The sequence below is a fragment of the Aulonocara stuartgranti genome, assembly GCF_965226115.1.
Source record: "Aulonocara stuartgranti genome assembly, chromosome: 5".
NCBI lineage: Eukaryota > Metazoa > Chordata > Actinopteri > Cichliformes > Cichlidae > Aulonocara > Aulonocara stuartgranti.
Genome location: NC_138943.1, coordinates 22,822,970 through 22,844,391, shown reverse-complemented (window position 1 = coordinate 22,844,391; position 21,422 = coordinate 22,822,970). Strand labels below are relative to the sequence as shown.

Sequence of the window (21,422 nt, the reverse complement as noted above, 5' to 3'; positions counted from 1 at the left end):
CTGGAAGATTGCGATCGTGCCTGCGTTTCCATGGAAATGTGAGCCTGAGCTTTAACTAAAAGTCTCTGCTGCGTATATTTTTGACTAAGAACTTTGTTAATAATGTGGTGCCTTGTTAATGGCTAACCAACATGATTGCGTCTTTTGGAATTACTGTGTAAGAGTGTTGGCAGTGATTTATGTTGCAATAGCTGTTAGATACGGTTTTGTTTTGTTTTTTTTCTCTCTCATCTCTCTTTTGTATCTCAGAGTGCGGCTGACTTGGAGAAGAAGCAGAACGACTCTGAAAACAAAAAGCTTCTTGGAACAGTGATTCAGTATGGAAATGTCATTCAGGTGTGTCTCTGGGAAATAGCTGTTTACAAGCTGGTCACACAAACTTTGATGTAACTAACACCTAGTTTGCATTCAACTGACATTAGTCATCACTGGCAGAAATAAACTGATTAAATAGAAATTATAAAGACAAGCAGACATTTCATAGAATTTCTTAGGATTCCTATTTTAATATACTGGGTATATGTTACATTGTGCTGACATGTGTCAACTCACTTATATTTATTCCACATGTGATTTTGTGTACACACTATTTTTCTCTCTCTGTTTTTTCATGTTTGTTAAATATATGTAACAGTCTTCCAAGGGGTGCCTCACACCTATAAGAGTTCACTTGTTATTGGAGAATATTAAAGGCACATTTTTCAAGATTTTTCCTTTTTTATGTTTCAAATACATATTTTTGATGTTTTCCAAAAAGGAATATAAGAAAAACACACAATATTTTCTTATTTCTGTCATTCTATATTTTTCTGCTACATGCTTTAAATTGTATCACGTGCACTAGTTTTACAGGAACAGGTCATATGATCATATATAGTGCTGCCATTTTTCACTAATTTCTAGAAATCTTATACAAACAACACCAATCTTTAGCATAACTATTCAACCACATAAGGTGTGAGTTTCATCATCTTGCCAATGTTAGTTTCAGTGTTATGACCATTGGTTTAGGAGGATATAAAAGTGGGGAAAAAACAAAATTTCCTGAATTCCAGAAGAACACTGAAGTTTGAAAAATTCCAGGCCTCTGCTGATTAGTCAGATGCAATTATATCGCTATCAGTCACGCAGCCTGATCTTTGCTGATTGCCTGGGAGAAATCCATGTGGTTCTTCAGGCTGGCAGGCCTGTAAGGCCAGTTTTGATGTCCAACTGAAGTTACCAAATATGGTTATTTGCCTTATAAATGGAAATAGTAGGTTAATAAGATTTAAGTTAGTATTAAAAGTGTTTTTAAAAGTATTTAAGTGCAAGCTTGCTAAAGGTAGGTATTATGGCTAAGTGCAATTAAACTTAAAAAACTGCTGAAGTTTGGTTAAAAAACAAACTACAGTATTGTTTTGCAATACCCCTAAACTGAAATTCATGCTGCACACTAATGAAACTAAACTGAAGTGACCTTAAAAAAGATCCTTAACAAAAGATACTGGAAACAAACAAATTAATGACAAATAATCTCTCCATTTCATATCATATATAAACTTTATTATATAAACATCAGACACTATTAGGAGTGTCTTGATCACAGGCTGATGTCCATCAAACACACTTCCCTTCTCACACCAGATTTCAGCCTCTGATTTGTCTGCCATGAATTTAATTCATTTCATTTGTTTAATGTAATTCTGCTCAGCTCCTCCACCTGAAGAGCAACAAATATCTGACCGTGAACAAACGACTGCCGGCACTGCTGGAGAAAAATGCCATGAGGGTGATGCTGGACACTGCTGGAAATGAGGGTTCCTGGTTCTACATACAGCCCTTCTACAAACTTCGCTCCATTGGGGACAGTGTGAGTCATTGTGTAGATAAGAGTGTGTTGCCACTATACCGTATGTAATTCAGTGTAAGGCAAAGCAAACAACTGAACTGTGTCTGGGAGGTTTTTTTTAATCCTGTATTTTTAAGACATCCCTTTAGAATGACGTGACTAATGTGCAGTAGTATATTAGTATGGTGTGAGTAGGAGATATTAAACTACAAGTACTTAATATTATTTTCATAGCCATCAGTTCTAAGCAAAATATTCACCTTCTTAATTGTAAGTTTTCATTTTTCCATTTTAAACTTTCAGCCAGATTTATGGTATGTTTGTAAGACGTCGGTTATACAGGTCTGCAGGGAAGATAAAACAGGCATTATCTACATTTTTTTAAATGATAGAACTCATACTAATATTAATTATTTGAAAGATTAACTCGTAATGATATATTATACATGGGGCCTTTAAGAGGCAGGTTGCCTTTGCCCTCCTTAGCCTTACTCTTGGGCATCTGTTTGATCACATCCCTGAACAGAATTCAGCTCGCGCCCACTTTCTCTGATCACAAAGCTGTTTTTGGCAACAGCTCTTCTGTCCTACGGCAGGAAGTAGTAGGCTGCTGTCCAAGGACAAAATGAACTACAGTGGAGTCCAGGCTTCCCTGTTAAGCTCCTCTCAAATTAGTTATTTATTTATTTATTTATTTATTGTCATTGTCAAGAACAATGAAATTGCGTTTGGGGCTTCCATACAACCCAAAAAAAAAAAAAGAAGAGTTATGGCATGAAGCCTAAGCAGCAGGTCAAGAACAAAAAGATAATTGGAGTCACTCTCAACCTGCTGAGAATAGACAGTGCAGTGGCATATAAATGGATGGCGATACTCTCTGACCATTGCCTGTGTGCATGTCATTGGCAGATGTTTTTTAACTAAGTCGTTTGACACAGTTTACTATAGATTGAGTCAATTTAACCTCCTTAAAGTCAAAGAATCACAAATTTTACAAAGCAGCCAGAGCATGTACAGTTATGGAAGTACCAAGAATCAAATGAAAGTCGAGGGATGTCAATAAAATTTAAAACGTCACAGAATTTGAAAATATATATTTTTTAAAGCTGTAAAAGATAAAAGAAATAAAACAATGAATCTGCACAACTATAGTTAAGACAGCGTAGAGAAGTAAGACTATTATTTTTTTTGTTAATGTTTTCTTTTTTTTTCTTTGTTTTAATGGCAGGTGGTGATCGGGGACAAAGTGGTCCTGAACCCAGTGAATGCTGGTCAGCCGCTTCATGCCAGCACACACCAGCTCGTGGATAATCCAGGATGCAATGAGGTATGATTAGCGCTTTTTCCGGCTTGGCTGACAGCTGACTGTTGTTAAACTGCAGGCTTCTTCTGGTGTCCTCCTTAGATTGAGCGCAATCAAACAAAAGGCTAAAACTAACAATACGTTAGGAGAGTTGTCCTGTTTTTCTGCTCTGTGTTACTAAGCAACATTGTTTTCATTAATTTATCAAAGGGCATTAAGTAGAAACACAAAAAGATTAAGAAATAAGTGCTTTTATTTTTCTTCTTTTTGAAAAGCAAACGCAAAAACTTTTGTATCTCATTGATGACTGCAAGTGGTTTAAACATAAAGTGAAAACATAAATCTTGGATGTTAATGGCATCAAACAGACTCCAACGGAGGAACCAGAGGAATAAAGTTCAGTTCTGTGTTTGATATGTTGTATTAGTTAGTTTCATATTTACAGTAGTATGTTTACTAGACAGTTAAAATAGGTTTTTAAATATCAGTTTCTTTGGCGTTGACTTAGCGACATGTGTAGATTATTAACTGAATTACAAGTACTGATTCTGGCAATATATGCCAACGTATGCACAATACATTTAGATATTATCTTTAAATAAGAGTGGTCTCTGATCTAATCTCAAAATAAATGATTTTATGATGATTTTATGTTTTGTTTTTTTGATCTTTGGAGAATATGAGAAAACAAATGAAAGGTCTAGTGTCACTACATGATGCTACAACTCACATTCTTCTGATTGTTTATTTTTCAGGTGAATTCAGTCAACTGTAACACCAGCTGGAAGATCGTCTTGTTTATGAAATGGAGTGACAATCAGGATGCCATTCTTAAAGGGGTTTGTCTCACAGTAGAAACCAGCCTAGAAAAACTGTCTATGGCTTTTAGAAAATCATTGCATATGTGTTATAACCAGAGAGTAACGCGTTACTGTAATCAGATTACTTTTTTTCAAGTAATGAGTTAAGTAAGGGATTACAATTGCAAAAACGGTAATTCGATTACCGGTACTTTCCCGTAGGAACACTGCGTTACTAAAACCATGACTTTTTTTTTTTTTTGCGAGAACGTCTCATGACAGTGACGTAAGCGAGTGCGACGTTCATGACAACAGCTGTCTGCAGATCAACAGTGGATAATATATCGAGTACGGGAGAGAGTATCAGCGTTTAAAGCGTGGAAGTACTGACCTTACTTTAAGTTTGATTCCATAAAAAGTGACAAAAACATTAGTGTCCATTGTGCGTGGGAAGAAAACGTCTTTTTACAGCGAAAAAAACCCCTAAACTCCCAAGCAAGCTCCGAGTGCGCAACGACGTAATGGGAAATTCACAGAGAAACTCGCGGCACTGACCGCCGCGGCACACCTGCACCAGGGTAAACCTCCGCCTACCCTACTCCTGCTTTACAGGTGAAAATAGAGCAACAGGACCGCTAGTCTTTGATTTTATTTATTTTCTGCTGTGTTTTACTTGCATCTATTTGAAAGAGTGAGTGTAAACACACACAAAAAAAATTACAGTGGGGCAAAAAAGTATTTAGTCAGCCACCGATTGTGCAAGTTCCCCCACTTAAAATGATGACAGAGGTCAGTAATTTGCACCAGAGGTACACTTCAACTGTGAGAGACAGAATGTGAAAAAAAAATCCATGAATTCGCATGGTAGGATTTGTAAAGAATTTATTCGTAAATTAGGGTGGAAAATAAGTATTTGGTCACCTCAAACAAGGAAAATCTCTGGCTCTCACAGACCTGTAACGTCTTCTGCAAGAAGCTTTTCTGTCCCCCACTCGTTACCTGTATGAATGGCACCTGTTTGAACTCATCATCTGTATAAAAGACACCTGTCCACAGCCTCAAACAGTCAGACTCCAAACTCCGCCATGGCCAAGACCAAAGAGCTTTCAAAGGACACCAGGAAAAGTATTGTAGACCTGCACCAGACTGGGAAGAGTGAATCTACAATAGGCAAGCAGCTTGGTGTGAAAAACCAACTGTGGGAGCAATCATCAGAAAATGGAAGACATACAAGACCACTGATAATCTCCCTCGATCTGGGGCTCCACGCAAGATCTCATCCAGTGGGGTCAAAACGATCATGAGAACGGTGAGCAAAGATCCCAGAACCACACGGGGGGACCTGGTGAATGACCTGCAGAGAGCTGGGACCAAAGTAACAAAGGTCACCATCAGTAACACACTACAACGGCAGGGAATCAAATCCCGCAGTGCCAGACGTGTTCCGCTGCTGAAGCCAGTGCATGTCCAGGCCCGTCTGAAGTTTGCCAGAGAGCACATGGATGATACAGCAGAGGATTGGGAGAATGTCATGTGGTCAGATGAAACCAAAGTAGAACTTTTTGGTATAAACTCAACTCGTCGTGTTTGGAGGAAGAAGAATACTGAGTTGCATCCCAAGAACACCATACCTACTGTGAAGCATGGGGGTGGAAACATCATGCTATGGGGCTGTTTTACTGCCAAGGGGACAGGACGACTGATCCGTGTTAAGGACAGAATGAATGGGGCCATGTATCGTGAGATTTTGAGCCAAAACCTCCTTCCATCAGTGAGAACTTTGAAGATGAAACGAGGCTGGGTCTTCCAACATGACAATGATCCAAAACACACCGCCCGGGCAACAAAGGAGTGGCTCCGTAAGAAGCATTTGAAAGTCCTGGAGTGGCCTAGCCAGTCTCCAGACCTCAACCCCATAGAAAATCTGTGGCGGGAGTTGGAAGTCCGTGTTGCTCGGCGACAGCCCCAAAACATCACTGCTCTCGAGAAGATCTGCATGGAGGAATGGGCCAAAATACCAGCTACTGTGTGTGCAAACCTGGTAAAGACCTATAGTAAACGTTTGACCTCTGTTATTGCCAACAAAGGTTATGTTACAAAGTATTGAGTTGTATTTTTGTTATTGACCAAATACTTATTTTCCACCCTGATTTACGAATAAATTCTTTACAAATCCTACCATGTGAATTCATGGATTTTTCTTTCACATTCTGTCTCTCACAGTTGAAGTGTACCTCTGGTGCAAATTACTGACCTCTGTCATCATTTTAAGTGGGGGAACTTGCACAATCGGTGGCTGACTAAATACTTTTTTGCCCCACTGTATGTGCTGGAATGTGCAGAAAATAGGTTTAAATATTAAACAAATTTCTTCCAGTCATAGAATGTTGCATATAATTACATTTTTGCTTGATGCATAAAGTTAAAAGATTAAAACTAATAAAACAAGTTTTAAAAGAGACTTTTCCATTTGATTACATTTTGTATGATGCATTATGTAGAAAAAGTAGAATTGGGCTGAAAGATCTATCGCTTTATCACCTATTCAGGTTGTAAATCATGTTTTTAAAAAGTAACCAAGTAACTAAGTAATTAATTACTTTTGAAAATAAGTAATCAGTAAAGTAATGGGATTACTTTTGGGGGGAAGTAATCAGTAATTAGTTACTGATTACTTTTTTCAAGTAACTTGACCAACACTGGTTATAACATAACTGTATTTTAATATAACATGAATAGAATGACAGAAACAAACAAACCAAATAATACAACAGCATCTAAGTCAGTTCAGTCTGGCTTTATGGAAAACCTTTCAGACGCTATAAAATGCCAATATAACAAGAATTCAGTTAGTTGCATTCATAGTCTATATTTGACTGAAATAGTACAAAGACTACGAGTCCATACGTTTTTGGACAATGACAAATGTTTTGTAATGTTTCACATTACATCACGGAGGATTTTAAATCAAACAATCACGATATGATTAATATAAGTATTGTATTAACTCGTTAAGAATCACAGCTATGTTTCTATATGCTTTCCCACAGACTGACGAGCAGGTCCCTTCTTCCTCAATGACAAATGAAACAGATAAATTAGCTTGATTGAATTGCAAGTGTTCAGTTTCTATTTGGTAGTTTTTTATGCAAGCGGAGGAGGCGATCATGAAGCTAAAAAAAAATCTAAATGAATTAATTACACTAATTAAATGAGTAATTTAACTATTCATAAAAAAAAAAAAAGCTTCCCACAGCAAATGATTATTTCAGTGTAATTCAGTTGGAGTTCACCACTCTGTGAAAGAGTGCGTGGGTAAATGGTTCAGTTATGATGGAATAACGTTTCTCACTAAAGAACTGAGGGTTTAAATCATCTACAGTGATGATGTGATATTAAAGAATTTATGAATGTAAAGAAAGTGGCCAGAAACCAATACTGAAGAGTCCTGCAGCAGCACTACGTTAACAGCTCTTCAAATTCAGTAGTGGAAATCGGTAAATCGGCTCAAGGACACAGGAAGTGAGAACCACAGCTGGTGAACCAAATTTGTTGCTAGATCCACAAATGCAATTTAAAATTCTACTGTCAACGGCAAAAGCACAGGTAACCTTGACCCAGAATTTCAGCCGTCTTCTCCATTCACAGTACGTTTAGGTAAATTCAGAAAATGTCCTGTGGCCTCACTAATCGAAATGTTAACGTCTTTTGGAAGTCATGGAAGCTACAGGCTCAGAGACTGCCGGTTCCGGAGTGCAGAAAGATGTTTTATTTTATTGTAAAGCTATAAAGCTTGTTTTAGTAGGATTATATCAAACCACATTCTGCATATATACAACTGGAGCTTATGAAATCCTATTTATACTACCCAGATGCTTACAGTGTTAGCATTGTTAAAAGAAGTGGTGATGCAACACACCTCTCGCAGACCGCCACAGCTTTTTTTTAAACATTTTGCTGGCATCAAATTCCATATAGGAATTTAATTTCCATCCGTCTGCCCATCTATCCAGTCATTTTTATCTGCTTGTCCAATTCAGGGCTGTAGAGTGGCTGGAGTCTGGAATATCTGGAATTTCTTCTTTGCTTTTTTTTGGTGCTGTTTTCCATTTCCTATAGAATTCAAATAATTTGCATCTTATTGCATCTCACAGTGTCCACTTTTTTGGAAACTGTGCTCTAACTAAAAGCTGTTGCATAAGGTTCCCTCACCAGAGTTGAGTGGGCTGGTTGCTTGTTTGCTTGTTTTTATATATATATATATATATATATATATATACATTTTCCCAGTTGAGTATCATCAGTTTACAGAACATTTTAACAAATGTGTATTATCTCTTACAGAAACAGCTCTACATTAGGGGCTTTAACATCTAAAACAGCATAGGCAACTAGGTCTGCCATGCGACCTCCATGAAATGAAATGTTTGGCAGCAGCCAGAAAATGTTTAATTATTTTTCTCTTATTCCTCATATACTGAACTAGTTGAAACTAGTCTCATTTCATACAAGTTTTGGTGGTTTTAAGATTAACCTGAGAAAAGTAACCTACATTTTTCTTCTCTCCAGGGTGATGTGGTACGACTGTTTCATGCAGAGCAAGAGAAATTCCTTACATGTGACGATCACAGAAAAAAGCAATATGTGTTTCTACGCACTACGGGACGACAGTCAGCTACCTCGGCAACCAGCAGCAAAGCCCTATGGGAGATAGAAGTGAGCAGGAATATTGTTAGAGCTGGTTTTTCCTATTGTGCACTTGTATGCAATCCCAGGTGTAGATTTTCTGAACTGCAGCAACAAAAACCTGAATAGAGACTGTGATCTGTTTCCTATTTATTTTATATCATCAACTTTTTGTGCTCTTGCATCAGGTCGTACAGCACGATCCGTGCCGAGGGGGCGCAGGGTACTGGAACAGCCTGTTTAGGTTCAAACACTTGGCCACTGGACACTACCTGGCTGCAGAGGTCAGCACGCCTCCAACCTCCATTTGTTTGTCTGTCTGTCTCTTTAACAGCAAGATTACGCAAAAACTACCAGGGCAAATTCATGAAAGCAGGTGAAGAGGGGGAGTGCAGCAAAAAAAGACCCCATTTTTATTTTTGCTGTGGATTCAGACCTCTTAATTCAGATATGTGAAGCTGTGATTTTTAAGGCCCTCTTTGGTTATAATTGGAGCCAAGTGATCTAAACATCCTATTAATAACATGTTACTCATCAGCTTTTCTATTCCAAGAACTTCCATTAGACTTTATTTACACTGAAGAAAATATCAGTGACCCAACATTCAGTTCATTTTCCTAAGTTACAATCTTCCGAATGCTTTTTGGACTGGATTTATTTATTTATTTTACGAAGTAGTGAATCACTTTTGTGTTTTTTGCAGCTGAACCCAGATTATGAAGAGGAGTGCCTGGACTCACGCTCTTCAGTAAGTAGACATTTTTTAAAAAGTCATAATATTTAGAAATATTTAATTGGAATCCAGTGCTTAATAAGCCTTAGTAGGTGAATGTCATGGCCACAGAAAGAATTTGTGTAGTGTAGAAGAGCATCTCCAATCTAATTCTTCAGTTTTTAAAAATATATGCTAATGTGTAATTATTTTCACATATCACATATGTATTTGTATTTTATAGTTTAGTTTAACAGATACCATGTTGGTGAAACTCACCTACTCATTTCTTAATATGGAACCTTGTTTATAATAATTATAATGGCATCCATTTGGGTTTCCTCAAAATCTCAACTTAATAACTCAGAATTTTGAGACAATAACCCCAAATTGTGACTTAAAAATAAAATGAATAAAAAACCAGAAGGCATAGCCTCTTTTCCCGTGTTATAATCAGAGCTGTATTGTTTACCATTTCCACCAATAGAGGGCTCAGTGTAGCTTTACTGGATGTGAATGCTTTAACTTTCAGCGAACAGCAGATGGCAGCCTTTCACTGTGAATGTGTGTTCCTGAAACGTGCAGTAGCAGTGTGCCTCAGCCATACACTGCACTTGCAGGAGGCCTCATCTCACAGGCCGGGCCGAAGTTGTTCACATCTGTTGGCCAAGCTGTAACAAGTGAACCAAATCCTAGCCAGTCACCTCCTCAGTTTACGGCCTTGCTCTTCAGATTAAAAGGAAATTAGTTTCAATTCATTATAGTTAAGTCTTTTTTGCATATAACATCTTTTGTTTATTGAGTTTTGACTTATTTAAGGTAGTCTTATGCCTTCCGTGGGAACCATTATCAGTTACTGAATTAAGACTGTGACGTTTTACGAGGGAAATGCAACTTACAAGGGGAAAAAAAGGAAGAAATATTTATGGTCACTGTAATATATTAGCAGTATCTTGCGTCAGTTCCTAGAAATCTTTCCACACTGAGTTTTAACACTTTCACTGACATATCTCTGACATTTTTTAAAATTATTTTGCTGTTTATTTTTAATCAGACTTTATTTTTCCCCCTTTCCCTCCAGCTTGACTCAGAGCAAGAAGCTATGAGAGCCCGTTTGAGAAATGTCCAGGACAAAGTCATGTACACTCTTGTGTCTGTTCCTGATGGAAATGACATCTCTTCCATATTTGAGCTCGACCCTACCACTTTAAGGGGGGGAGACTCACTAGTTCCCAGGTATGAAAGATAAAAAAGATGAAGCATTTCAGACCCACCCTGATTATTGTGTTATTGCGATACAGAGAAATTCATTGCCTGGTTCCTGCCCTGTCACTTTTTCCACGGAAACCCAGACAGCAGACACATTACAAGCAGGGGACTTCCACAGTATATTACCACTGTTGTAATATGTTTGCAAAACAAGCATGGCAAGTGTGTGTGATAATAATTGTTGTAAGAGAGTCTCTAACTGATGATTATTCACGATAAAGTGGATGTTGGAAGTTACGCAGGTGTAGTTGTTCTTTATGATGGCAATGCAGATAAGGATGTTGAGATAGAGCATATAATAAAGTGTGTAAAGGAGACAATTATTCTGTTCTTATGTGAACGTGTGTCTGTGTAAGTTTGGCGAGGAGTCAGAAAATATGACGCAGACTCGCAGTGTCGCAGAAGAAATGCACCGAATTTCGCTAGAATAGCTCGAGGAAGTGAAAGCTGTTGCCTAGCCACATTTATGGGAAGTGGTCGACTGACCATGTAGGCCCCAGATCATATGTATATTTGTGAACTTTTGTAAGGTGATCAAAGGTTCTGCTTCAAATGCATGATTTTTCTTAAAAAAGAGCATTTTTAAAAAAAATGGAAACATCACCTTTTTCATGAGTTATGTAGCCTTTGCACTTATGATGCACAAACAATTTGCAGATATAAACAAGAACAAAACATAACAATAAAATGTCTTTTCAGAAACTCGTATGTACGCCTCAGACACTTGTGCACCAACACGTGGGTTCACAGCACCAACCAACCAATCGACAAGGAGGAGGAAAAGCCTGTCATGCTGCGTGTGAGTGACACTTAATTTACAATAATGTCTAAATATGTAGCAAATTGTGCAGGATGCTGAGCTATAACTATGCTGGAGATTTGGATCAGTCAAATCTAAATCACATTGGTTCCCTCTTCCTCCTGCACCTGCTGTGCAGTAAATTTGTTATATATTAAGTGCGGGTAGCTCTCTTTCTTTTTCACAAAAAATGCTCTTTTGCAGTTTTGATTATGGGTTCTTGGCAAAGAGCTTTAACAAGTGTTTCACAGACCAATTCTTGTTTTGTTTTGTTTTTTTCAAGATTGGAACTTCTGCACTCAAAGAAGACAAAGAGGCTTTTGCCATTGTGCCCGTCTCCCCAGCTGAAGTGAGAGACCTTGACTTTGCCAACGATGCCAGTAAAGTGCTGGCTTCTATTGCTGGGAAGCTGGAAAAAGGCACAATCACCCAGAATGAGAGGAGGTATAAAATGCATAGTGGGACAGTTAAACAGTAAACACTGTTAAGTTCTAACTATAAGCACGATCTTACTGTTATTCCTGCATATAAAATCAGAGCCGTTACCAAGCTTCTGGAGGATTTGGTGTTCTTTGTGGTGGACATTCCCAACAATGGACAGGACGTTCTGGAGATCATGGTTAACAAACCCAACAGAGAACGACAGAAGTTAATGAGAGAACAGAATATTCTCAAACAGGTGATGTCTTAATACCGTAAATATAACATTTTCTAGACACTCAAGGTTAAATTTTCCATTTTGTGTGAACTTCTTGAGTCCTACTGACTTACTGAAGTCCCTCTATCTTCTCATGACATGTGGCATCTTTGCCACATTTGCTTTAGCAGTATTGCATAGTTGTATATAGTTATGTATAATGTCATTGTTACAACTGTCTTAACATTTCTCTTAAATTCAGATCTTCAAGCTCCTGCAGGCTCCTTTTACAGATAGCGGCGATGGGCCCATGCTGCGGCTGGAGGAGTTGGCTGACCAGCGTCATGCCCCTTTCAGACACATCTGCCGCCTATGTTACAGAGTTTTACGTCACTCGCAGCAGGACTACCGCAAGAACCAGGTACTTTTTGTCTGGCCTGAAGTCTTCATAAGTGCAGTTCCCATCTGACGTTTGGTACAGGTCTCGCTGTGGTTTCTGTAAAGGTGTATTTCCGCTTAGTAAAATAAGCCATTGTTCTGTGATAACACTGATTTGATAACTGAAGCAAAAAATATTCCGAATCCAAGATGTGTAACTGAAAGTACTCTGAAGTATGCGCTGGTTCATCTGCCAGGTCTCTTTATCAATTTCTGTTGGCACAAACACACAAAGCCAGTGTGATATGAGCTCATTCTATAAAGAATTCTTGTAAAGTAAAGTTACCATTTGGCTTTTCTAGGAACAGTCCATTTCTTTGGTTACAGTGTAATAGTTAGAGGAGTCATTTCATTAGGTTAAATGAAGAGGACATTGTGGACATGCTGTTCTTTTTGCACACTGATAAAGACGGGGCAAAATGAGTCAATGATGGCTTCGACTTAAGGTTATGCTTTTTAGAAAGAGCTTAAAGAGAGACAGGCCAAGTAATGAATGACATTCTTTAAAATGTGCTTAAGCTGTCTTTTGTTGCTTTTTGTTGAGAGCGTCTGCCTCCCTTGCAGGAGTATATAGCCAAACAGTTTCGCTTCATGCAGAAACAGATTGGTTATGATGTCCTGGCAGAGGACACAATCACAGCTCTGCTCCATAACAACCGCAAGCTCCTGGAGAAACATATTACCGCTGCAGAGATCGACACGTTTGTTAGCCTGGTGCGCAAGAACCGTGAGCCCAGGTTTGTGTGTGTGTGTCTGCATCCAATTAAAATTAAATTGAATTTAAACCATTACTTAGTTATGTGTTACCATAACTCTATGTCTGTATTGTACTTAAGAACATTCTGGTGATCAAATAAACATCCGTTGCAACATTTTGTCATTCAGTGGACGAAATTATTATTTGTTTGCTCAGTTACAAGGAAAGGAACAGTCTCTCATTTTTATGGTAGTTTCATTTGAATGGCGATAGAAAGAATATGAACCACAAATCCAGAAAAAACACATTACATAAACATTATGCATTGACTTGCATGTCACTGAGTGCAATAACTATTTTAGCCCCAAGCAAAATATGACTTAGTGCTTGGTGGGTACACTCTTTTTGGCAAGGACAGAGGTGAGACGTTTTTTTAGTTGGTCACCAGGTTTGCACACATCTCGGGGGAAGATGTGTGCAGTCCCACTCCTCTTTACAGAAAATCTCTCAATCCTCTAGGTTTCTTGGCATCCACCTGACAACTCAAGACTTGAGCTCCCTTGAGTCTGGAGACAGGCTAGGTCACTGCATGACTTTAATGTGCGTCTTCTTTAGACATTCCTTTGTTGCCTTGCTGGTATGTTTTGGGTCCCATACATGCTGGAACACCCATCCAAGACCCATCTTCAGTATGCTGTCAGCCAGGGAGGGATTTTCTCATCAAAGATCGTATGATCCATCCATTGGCCGCTTAATGCGTTATAATCATCCTGTGCCTTTAGCAGAAAAACAGCCCCAATCATAATGTTTCCACCTCCACGCTTGAACAGGTCAAGGTGATGCCAAAGGGTTCGATTTTGGTTTCATCAGACCACAGTACGTTCTTCCAAGCCTTCTCTGAATCATTTAGATGTCCTATGGGCGATATCTGTGTGCCACATGTGTTTCTTTTTCTGGATTTTTGGTTGATCTCTCCGCTTTAAAATGAAACCAGCAAAAAAATAGACACTGATCTTTTCTTTGTAAGTGAGCAAAACTGATAAATTGGAAAGGGGATCAAATAATTATTTCCCCCACTGTAACTCTTTGTGACATCAGAAAAGCTGAAGCCTCGCTTCAAAGACTCATCACCTCTCGTGCTTTGAGAGATCGTGGAGGTTTTTAAAAGAAGACTTGGGATTAAATGTTATACTTTTGTTTGTTCAGGTTCTTGGACTACCTTTCAGACTTGTGTGTGTCAATGAATAAGTCCATCCCTGTGACACAGGAGCTCATCTGTAATGCAGTGCTGGATCCAGCTAACGCAGACATCCTCATAGAAACGAAGTGAGTCCTCATCACTCTCTTGACCTCCTCCCTGTTCCCTCTGTTTGATGTCACTGTGAATGTACTGAGGTTTCACTTTGACAGTTGCCCATTAATTGGTGTCTAGAAAAGGCATTTTATCCAGTACTGTGATTAAAAATACAAAGGTTATTTGTCGCAGTTTTGGAATAAATAAAACATTTTTGATACAAAGGCTTTCTTCTGCCCACACGATTACACTAGCAAAGTAAATAATGTCTGTTTTTATTAAGTTTTTTCTTGATGATTTCTTTTTTTTCTGTAGACTGGTTCTTTCGAGATTTGAGATTGAAGGAGCATCACTCGGGGAGAACTCTGTGGAATCAGAGGAAGACGAGGAGGAAGTGTGGTTGTTCTGGAAAGACAACACTAAAGAGATCCGCAGTAAAAGCATCCGGGAGCTTGCTCAGGATGCCAAGGAGGGTCAGAAGGATGACCAGGAGGTGATCAGTTACTACAGGTAAATACCGCACCTCAGCCGGCTCCTTGAAGATGGAAAAGGTGTATCCTGTGATGGCAAATTTACAAAAGGAGAGCCTGACTTACCTGTGTGGACACCTTACAGGTACCAGCTAAACCTGTTTGCCAGAATGTGTTTGGACCGTCAGTATCTGGCAATCAACAAGATCTCTGGCCAGCTGGATGTGGACCTGATCTTGCGGTGTATGTCAGATGAAGACCTGCCGTATGACCTACGAGCCTCTTTCTGTCGAATGATGCTGCACATGCATGTGGATCGTGACCCTCAGGAGCAGGTTACACCAGTCAAATATGCACGACTGTGGTCTGAGATCCCTTCAGAGATTGCTATTGACGAGTGAGGGAGTAGGCAAACTATATAATCATATTGTAAAGCATTTCTCATGTATGCGTTTGCAGTTTCGTAACTTGTTGTTTACATATGGTTTACTTGTAGCTATGACAATGATGGAACATCTAAAGATGAAATTAAGGAGCGATTCTCACAAACGATGGAATTTGTTGAAAACTACCTGAGAGATGTGGTGTCTCAGAGCTTCCCTTTTGCAGATAAAGAGAAGAACAAACTCACCTTTGAGGTCACCCTGGTGCTTTCTTGATATACTACAATTACACTCATGTCATAGTAGTCATGCTCCAAAAATCAAATCAGCAAACTCGCTGAAAGCATCTATTTTCCATGTTTAGGTGGTGAATCTGGCCAGGAACCTGATTTATTTTGGCTTCTACACCTTCAGTGACTTATTGAGACTAACCAAGATCCTCCTGGCTATTCTAGACTGTGTCCATGTCAGTACCATTTTTGCTTTCAACAAGCTGGACAAAGGAGATGACAGTAAAGGTAAGGGGATGGCAAGATGAGGACTGGAATCCCATGGATATGAAGTTCATTTGTGTGTTTTGCGTGCGTGTCAATGCTTCCAGGCAGTAATGTGATGAGGTCAATTCATGGCGTTGGTGAGCTGATGTCCCAAGTAGTGCTCAGAGGGGGGGGTTTCCTTCCCCCATCTTCAACCAGGGCCCCCAATGGTGACGCAGTCAAGACCCAGACTGAACCAGAGAAACAGGACATATTGGTCATGGACACCAAGCTCAAGATCATCGAGATCCTGCAGGTGGAAGACATACAATGTTCTAATGTTGTTATACTTCAATATAACCTTAATAAATACAGCACATTATATATGTATGTCATTTGTTTTTGTTTTTTTCTTCACTGCAGTTCATCCTGAATGTTCGCCTGGACTACAGGATCTCCTGTCTGCTATCGATCTTTAAGAGGGAGTTTGATGAGAGTAATTCCCAAAATGACATATCTTTAGCTGGAGCAGTCGAAGGACCAAACAACATGCCAGGTTTAGAATAACATAGCTACATCATACACAAATGTGTGAACAAGTTATGGACTTTGTTAGTTAGAGAGATTTTCTGTGATTCCAGGGGCTCTGGATTTTGAGCACATAGAAGAGCAGGCAGAGGGGATATTTGGTGGAAGGTAAACACACATTGAGTATCGAAAGAGTCGAAAATATGAAATAGAGAAGTGTTTCTGAGTATATGTTCTGTTTATGTCTAGTGAAGAGAACACCCCTCTGGACCTGGATGATCAGGGTGGCCGAACCTTTTTGAGGGTCTTGCTCCATTTAACCATGCACGACTATCCTCCTCTGGTGTCTCGAGCCCTGCATCTGCTGTTCAGGCACTTCAGCCAAAGGCAGGAGGTCTTGCAGGCATTTAAGCAGGTATCCTCACAGTGACTCCCCTCAACTTAAAACTAAAGCAAGGAAATCAATAACCCGTACACTTGTTTGTGTTTTTGACATTTGCTTAAGTATATTATGATTTGCAAATACTTGTATTGCTCTAAAATGGATGAAAAACATTGAAATATTAAGAATTATTCTTTGGAGGATCTTCCTAAACCTCAGTGACACAAAATGCATATTCAGGTTTTCACAGTAACATTTTGTGGATCCTGTATAGCTTTTTGCTCTGCAGTTTGCCTAATCTTCCAGCAAATTTTTGTATTTACAGGTCCAGTTGCTCGTCACCAGCCAAGATGTGGAAAATTACAAGCAAATAAAGTCGGACCTGGACCAGCTGCGCTCCATCGTCGAGAAGTCTGAGCTCTGGGTGTATAAGAGGCTGGGGCCAGACGAGGGCATGGATGTAGTGGACGTGCTCGCCGCTGAGCCAGAACATAAAAAGGTGCAGGGTGTTATTTCCTGAACAGAGCCAATCTCATAACCCTGAAAAGCCATCCACCAAAAAGTATTCCTTTTGTTTTTTTTGTTGTTGTTTTTTTACCACAGTAAGGCTATAACACGCTGTTATGTCGTTCACAGGGTGACTCAGGGGGCATAGACAAACCAAAGAAAGCAGAAAGCACAAGCAGTTACAACTACAGGGTGGTGAAGGAGGTAACAAGTTTTCTAACCTTGTTAAAAGATTGTTTTAACATATCTGAATATTTTGCAAATGTTGTTGCGCAGCACTAGAGTTTTTCTACATATATTTTCCTCATGTTTTTGCTTTTTCTCAACTCTCCCTCACAGATCCTGCTGCGTCTCAGCAGGTTGTGTGTCCAAGAAGGTCTGTCAGGTAGAAAAAGCAAGAAGCAGCAACAGAGGCTGCTGAGGAACATGGGGGCTCATGCTGTGGTTCTTGAGCTCTTACAGATCCCTTATGAGAAGGTGTCAATGGTTCTCAATGGGTTTATTTTTTGTTTTTATTTTTAGTAGCACATTCTTTTGTGTGTACGAGCGGGCAAACCTTCACGTTAGCCCTTTTCCACTCCAGGGAGAAGACTTACGCATGCAGGATATTATGAAGCTAGCCCATCAGTTTCTACAGAATTTCTGTGCAGGAAATCAGCAGAACCAGGCGCTGCTACACAAGCACATCAATCTTTTCCTCAACCCAGGGGTGAGCTGTCTTGTGCACTGATTGACGCTTGCAGTGTTAATGATACAAAAGCACAGATTTTGATTTTGCACAACAACAACATCTTGGAAAACTGGCTTCTCTTGTCTTTGTTTTCTTGTGTTCAGATCTTGGAGGCCATCACCATGCAGCATATCTTCATGAACAACTTCCAGCTATGCAGTGAAATAAATGAGCGTGTGGTTCAGCACTTTGTCCACTGCATTGAAACACATGGCCGCAACGTCCAATACCTGAAATTCTTACAGACTATTGTCAAGGCAGAGAACAAGTTCATCAAAAAGTGCCAAGACATTGTCATGGCAGAGGTGCTAAATCAATTCTACACAGTTTTTTCCCCCCCACTGTGTTTCACTTATGCCACAGTTTCCTTATGTTCTAATATGTATCCGTTTCTTCCTCCAGCTGGTGAATGCTGGTGAAGATGTCCTGGTCTTCTATAATGACCGTGCCTCCTTCCAGACTCTGGTCCAGATGATGCGATCAGAGAGGGATCGCATGGATGAGAACAGTCCTCTAATGTACCACATACACCTAGTGGAGCTCTTGGCTGTGTGCACTGAGGGCAAGAACGTCTACACAGAGATAAAGTGTAATTCGCTCTTGCCACTGGATGACATAGTGCGGGTGGTGACCCATGAAGACTGTATCCCTGAGGTGAGATAAGCTGGAATGTTTGAGAGTTATGAGAAACAATAAGCTGCACAGTTTGTGATTTTAATGCACTGGAAAAATTGAAGAAATAAAGATAGGGAGCCATATCTAAAGATAAGTGTTACTGCTTGCAATAGGTATGCTATAGAGGCTGATTATCTAAAATACATTTGATTTCGTGTGGATTGCAGGTCTTACAGATTGCTAATGCAATACAGTTATTCATTGTTTTTGCTGCATGTCAAGCTTTAAAAATGTCACATAGTTAGCTTTAGTGACAAATGTATCAAATAGTGCCACATTATGAATTTTGTCCATAATGTGGTACTATTAAATCCTTAACTAGGAGTCTAGAGCTTATTGTGGTGTATCTAAAGTTACAAATTCTACAGGTATTGCTGTTGTTTTATTAGATTAGCGCCATCTTTTTTACATGAACTTTAATCTTAACCTTTCAGGTGAAGATTGCTTATATCAACTTTCTCAACCACTGCTATGTGGACACTGAGGTTGAAATGAAGGAGATCTACACCTCCAACCACATGTGGAAACTCTTTGAGAACTTTCTAGTTGACATTTGCAGAGTAAGAAACCCCATATTTATTTCAATAATGACATAAAAGCTATATTAAAGGAAAAAAGAAAACAACAAACAAGCTAAAAGACAAAATGTGTTATTTCTGTTGTTTAGGTGTGCAACAACACAAGTGACCGTAAGCATGCAGACACTATTCTTGAACGCTATGTGACAGAGACAGTCATGGGCATTGTGACCACCTTCTTCAGCTCACCTTTTTCTGACCAGAGCACCAGCCTGCAGGTAACCTGTTACAATAATGCAAAGGGGTTAAAAAAAAAAAAGCTTTTACAGTAGCTATAAATATGCTAATGTCAATATCAGCCCTGGTATACTTCAACATTTTGAAAATAACAGTAACGTGTAGAGTTCATGTAAATCTAACTGCCTAGACTATCTTTTAGGAACTAGTTATTACCTGCTAACTTTAAGCCTAATAGCAAACAGTTTGTCCTTATGTGGCCATCAGAACAAATATAAGTATAAAATATACTGTATGACTGTTGCTTCATGTAATTTTATACCAATAGCCCGAGTCTCTCTTGCAAAAGCAGAATTATGGGAAAATGCCAAGACTCTGCTTCCGTAAGTGGTAAACTCAGCGTTTCCTCAGAGTTCCCGAGAACTGTGTCTGCTGAGTAACATTATTTGGAGTGGTTAGGTTGGGTTGTTGGCACCATGTTTCCTCTCTCTTCCCACTTCTGTTTTCAGCATGTTAGTCAACTTCTGGTAGAGGTAATCGGGTATTGCAAGATCAGACATGGCCAGTAGTTATTTACAATAATTTTGGTTAATGAATCATTTTTTGTTCTTTTCCTTCATAGGGTTTAAAAACTGTTTATAGAAAAAGTTTATTAAAGGTAAAAAAAACAAAAAAACCCTCGATACAGTGTTTATCTGAGTAATCACCCTTATCCAGTGATGAAACATCTGGGTGTAGTTGATTTCCGCATGACAGCACCTTCATCGACGGGGATCATTAAATGGTTGATGAGCACAAAAATGATATGAATCATAAGCTATGGTTTCACCGCCTACCCGACTGAACATCTGTGAGATTTTGGACCATCGGACTAGATAATGCTTTCCACTGCCATCATTAAATCTAATGAAATAACTTCAAAGAATAGCATTCATTGCTCGAGTAGTGTTTCAGAGAGCTAACAAAGGCACATTTAAGCTGCTCTTGTGGCACAATGTTGGCCTAACCCCTTACTATATCTTGGTTTGCTATTTAATTTGTCACCTGCTGTATGTTTTCTGTGCTCTTCAGGCTTCTCTTTTGGGGAAAATATTTCAGGTATCGGTTACAATTTAAATAAGGGCACAGAAGATCTGGGTGCTAAGATTTCTTTCTTTTTTTAAACAATATGAAAGATTTTCACAGGTGCGTTTTGGGCAAAGGTCTGCTTGATGGGTTAGCAGTAGCAACTGACCACAATAGCATGCGGGGATTAGCACAGTAATATCACAGCAGCTCAGGTACAGCACTGTGTGTGCGTGTGAGACACATCTATCAGAAAACTTCAATCAAGAATAAACTACAGTTTCACTTGTTTTTCTCTTATTCTTCTTATTTTTTTACCCAGACCAGGCAACCAGTTTTTGTGCAGCTGCTGCAGGCTGTCTTCAGGGCCTATCACTGCAACTGGTTGATGCCAGTGCAGAAGGGTCATGTTGAGAGCTGTATCAAAGTGCTCTCTGATGTTGGTAAGACCAAGGTCTTTCTCAAAATCAGTCCATCATATTCAAAAGGTTTAACAGTTTATATTAATCCTAAAGCGATTTGACACTAATGTTGTATGTCTTTCTGAATCCACCAGCCAAAGGCAGAGCAATAGCCATACCTGTGGACCTGGACAACCAGGTGAACAACCTGTTTGTGAAATCCAATAACATCGTTCAGAAGACAGCCATGAGCTGGAGACTTACTGCTCGCAACGCTGCACGCAGAGACTCTATAGTGACCGCGTCAAGGGATTACAGGAATATCATAGAGAGGCTGCAGGTTAGGTTTGTTTGAGTTTGCGCTGCTTTATGTCTCTTTATTGCACAAAAACCTTCAGGGTGTTGCTTTATCTGTAATATAGGACATCGTGTCCGCTCTCGAAGACCGTCTTCGTCCGCTGGTCCAGGCTGAGTTGTCCGTTCTGGTGGATGTGCTGCATCGGCCTGAGCTGCTCTTCCCTGAGAACACAGACTCGCGCAAGAAGTGCGAGAGCGGAGGATTTATATGCAAGTAAGGAATGCTG

General features: G+C 39.4%; 1 protein-coding gene across 7 annotated transcripts in view; it reads left to right on the top strand.

Annotated features, from left to right (window-relative positions):
- Positions 1-21,422, top strand: part of LOC309706395 (inositol 1,4,5-trisphosphate-gated calcium channel ITPR1) — a 73,579-nt gene that overhangs the window by 14,123 nt on the left and 38,034 nt on the right. For 5 of the 7 annotated variants that reach the window (XM_082532902.1, XM_082532900.1, XM_082532901.1 and 2 more), the window contains exons 5-37: positions 250-336; positions 1,694-1,852; positions 3,060-3,158; positions 3,890-3,973; positions 8,504-8,650; positions 8,809-8,904; positions 9,324-9,368; positions 10,414-10,568; positions 11,301-11,400; positions 11,684-11,844; positions 11,938-12,079; positions 12,300-12,458; positions 13,040-13,212; positions 14,379-14,498; positions 14,782-14,976; positions 15,082-15,333; positions 15,433-15,574; positions 15,684-15,837; positions 15,921-16,111; positions 16,219-16,351; positions 16,437-16,491; positions 16,573-16,738; positions 17,031-17,204; positions 17,342-17,416; positions 17,552-17,689; positions 17,796-17,921; positions 18,047-18,247; positions 18,345-18,596; positions 19,052-19,177; positions 19,285-19,413; positions 20,760-20,880; positions 20,994-21,178; positions 21,261-21,409. In XM_082532902.1, the coding sequence (XP_082389028.1) occupies positions 250-336; positions 1,694-1,852; positions 3,060-3,158; positions 3,890-3,973; positions 8,504-8,650; positions 8,809-8,904; positions 9,324-9,368; positions 10,414-10,568; positions 11,301-11,400; positions 11,684-11,844; positions 11,938-12,079; positions 12,300-12,458; positions 13,040-13,212; positions 14,379-14,498; positions 14,782-14,976; positions 15,082-15,333; positions 15,433-15,574; positions 15,684-15,837; positions 15,921-16,111; positions 16,219-16,351; positions 16,437-16,491; positions 16,573-16,738; positions 17,031-17,204; positions 17,342-17,416; positions 17,552-17,689; positions 17,796-17,921; positions 18,047-18,247; positions 18,345-18,596; positions 19,052-19,177; positions 19,285-19,413; positions 20,760-20,880; positions 20,994-21,178; positions 21,261-21,409 (4,691 nt within the window). Of the gene's footprint in view, positions 1-249; positions 337-1,693; positions 1,853-3,059; positions 3,159-3,889; positions 3,974-8,503; positions 8,651-8,808; positions 8,905-9,323; positions 9,369-10,413; positions 10,569-11,300; positions 11,401-11,683; positions 11,845-11,937; positions 12,080-12,299; positions 12,459-13,039; positions 13,213-14,378; positions 14,499-14,781; positions 14,977-15,081; positions 15,334-15,432; positions 15,575-15,683; positions 15,838-15,920; positions 16,112-16,218; positions 16,352-16,436; positions 16,492-16,572; positions 16,739-17,030; positions 17,205-17,341; positions 17,417-17,551; positions 17,690-17,795; positions 17,922-18,046; positions 18,248-18,344; positions 18,597-19,051; positions 19,178-19,284; positions 19,414-20,443; positions 20,471-20,759; positions 20,881-20,993; positions 21,179-21,260; positions 21,410-21,422 lie in introns of all 7 variants that reach the window. The other 2 variants (XM_082532898.1, XM_082532899.1) reach the window with 1 other exon arrangement.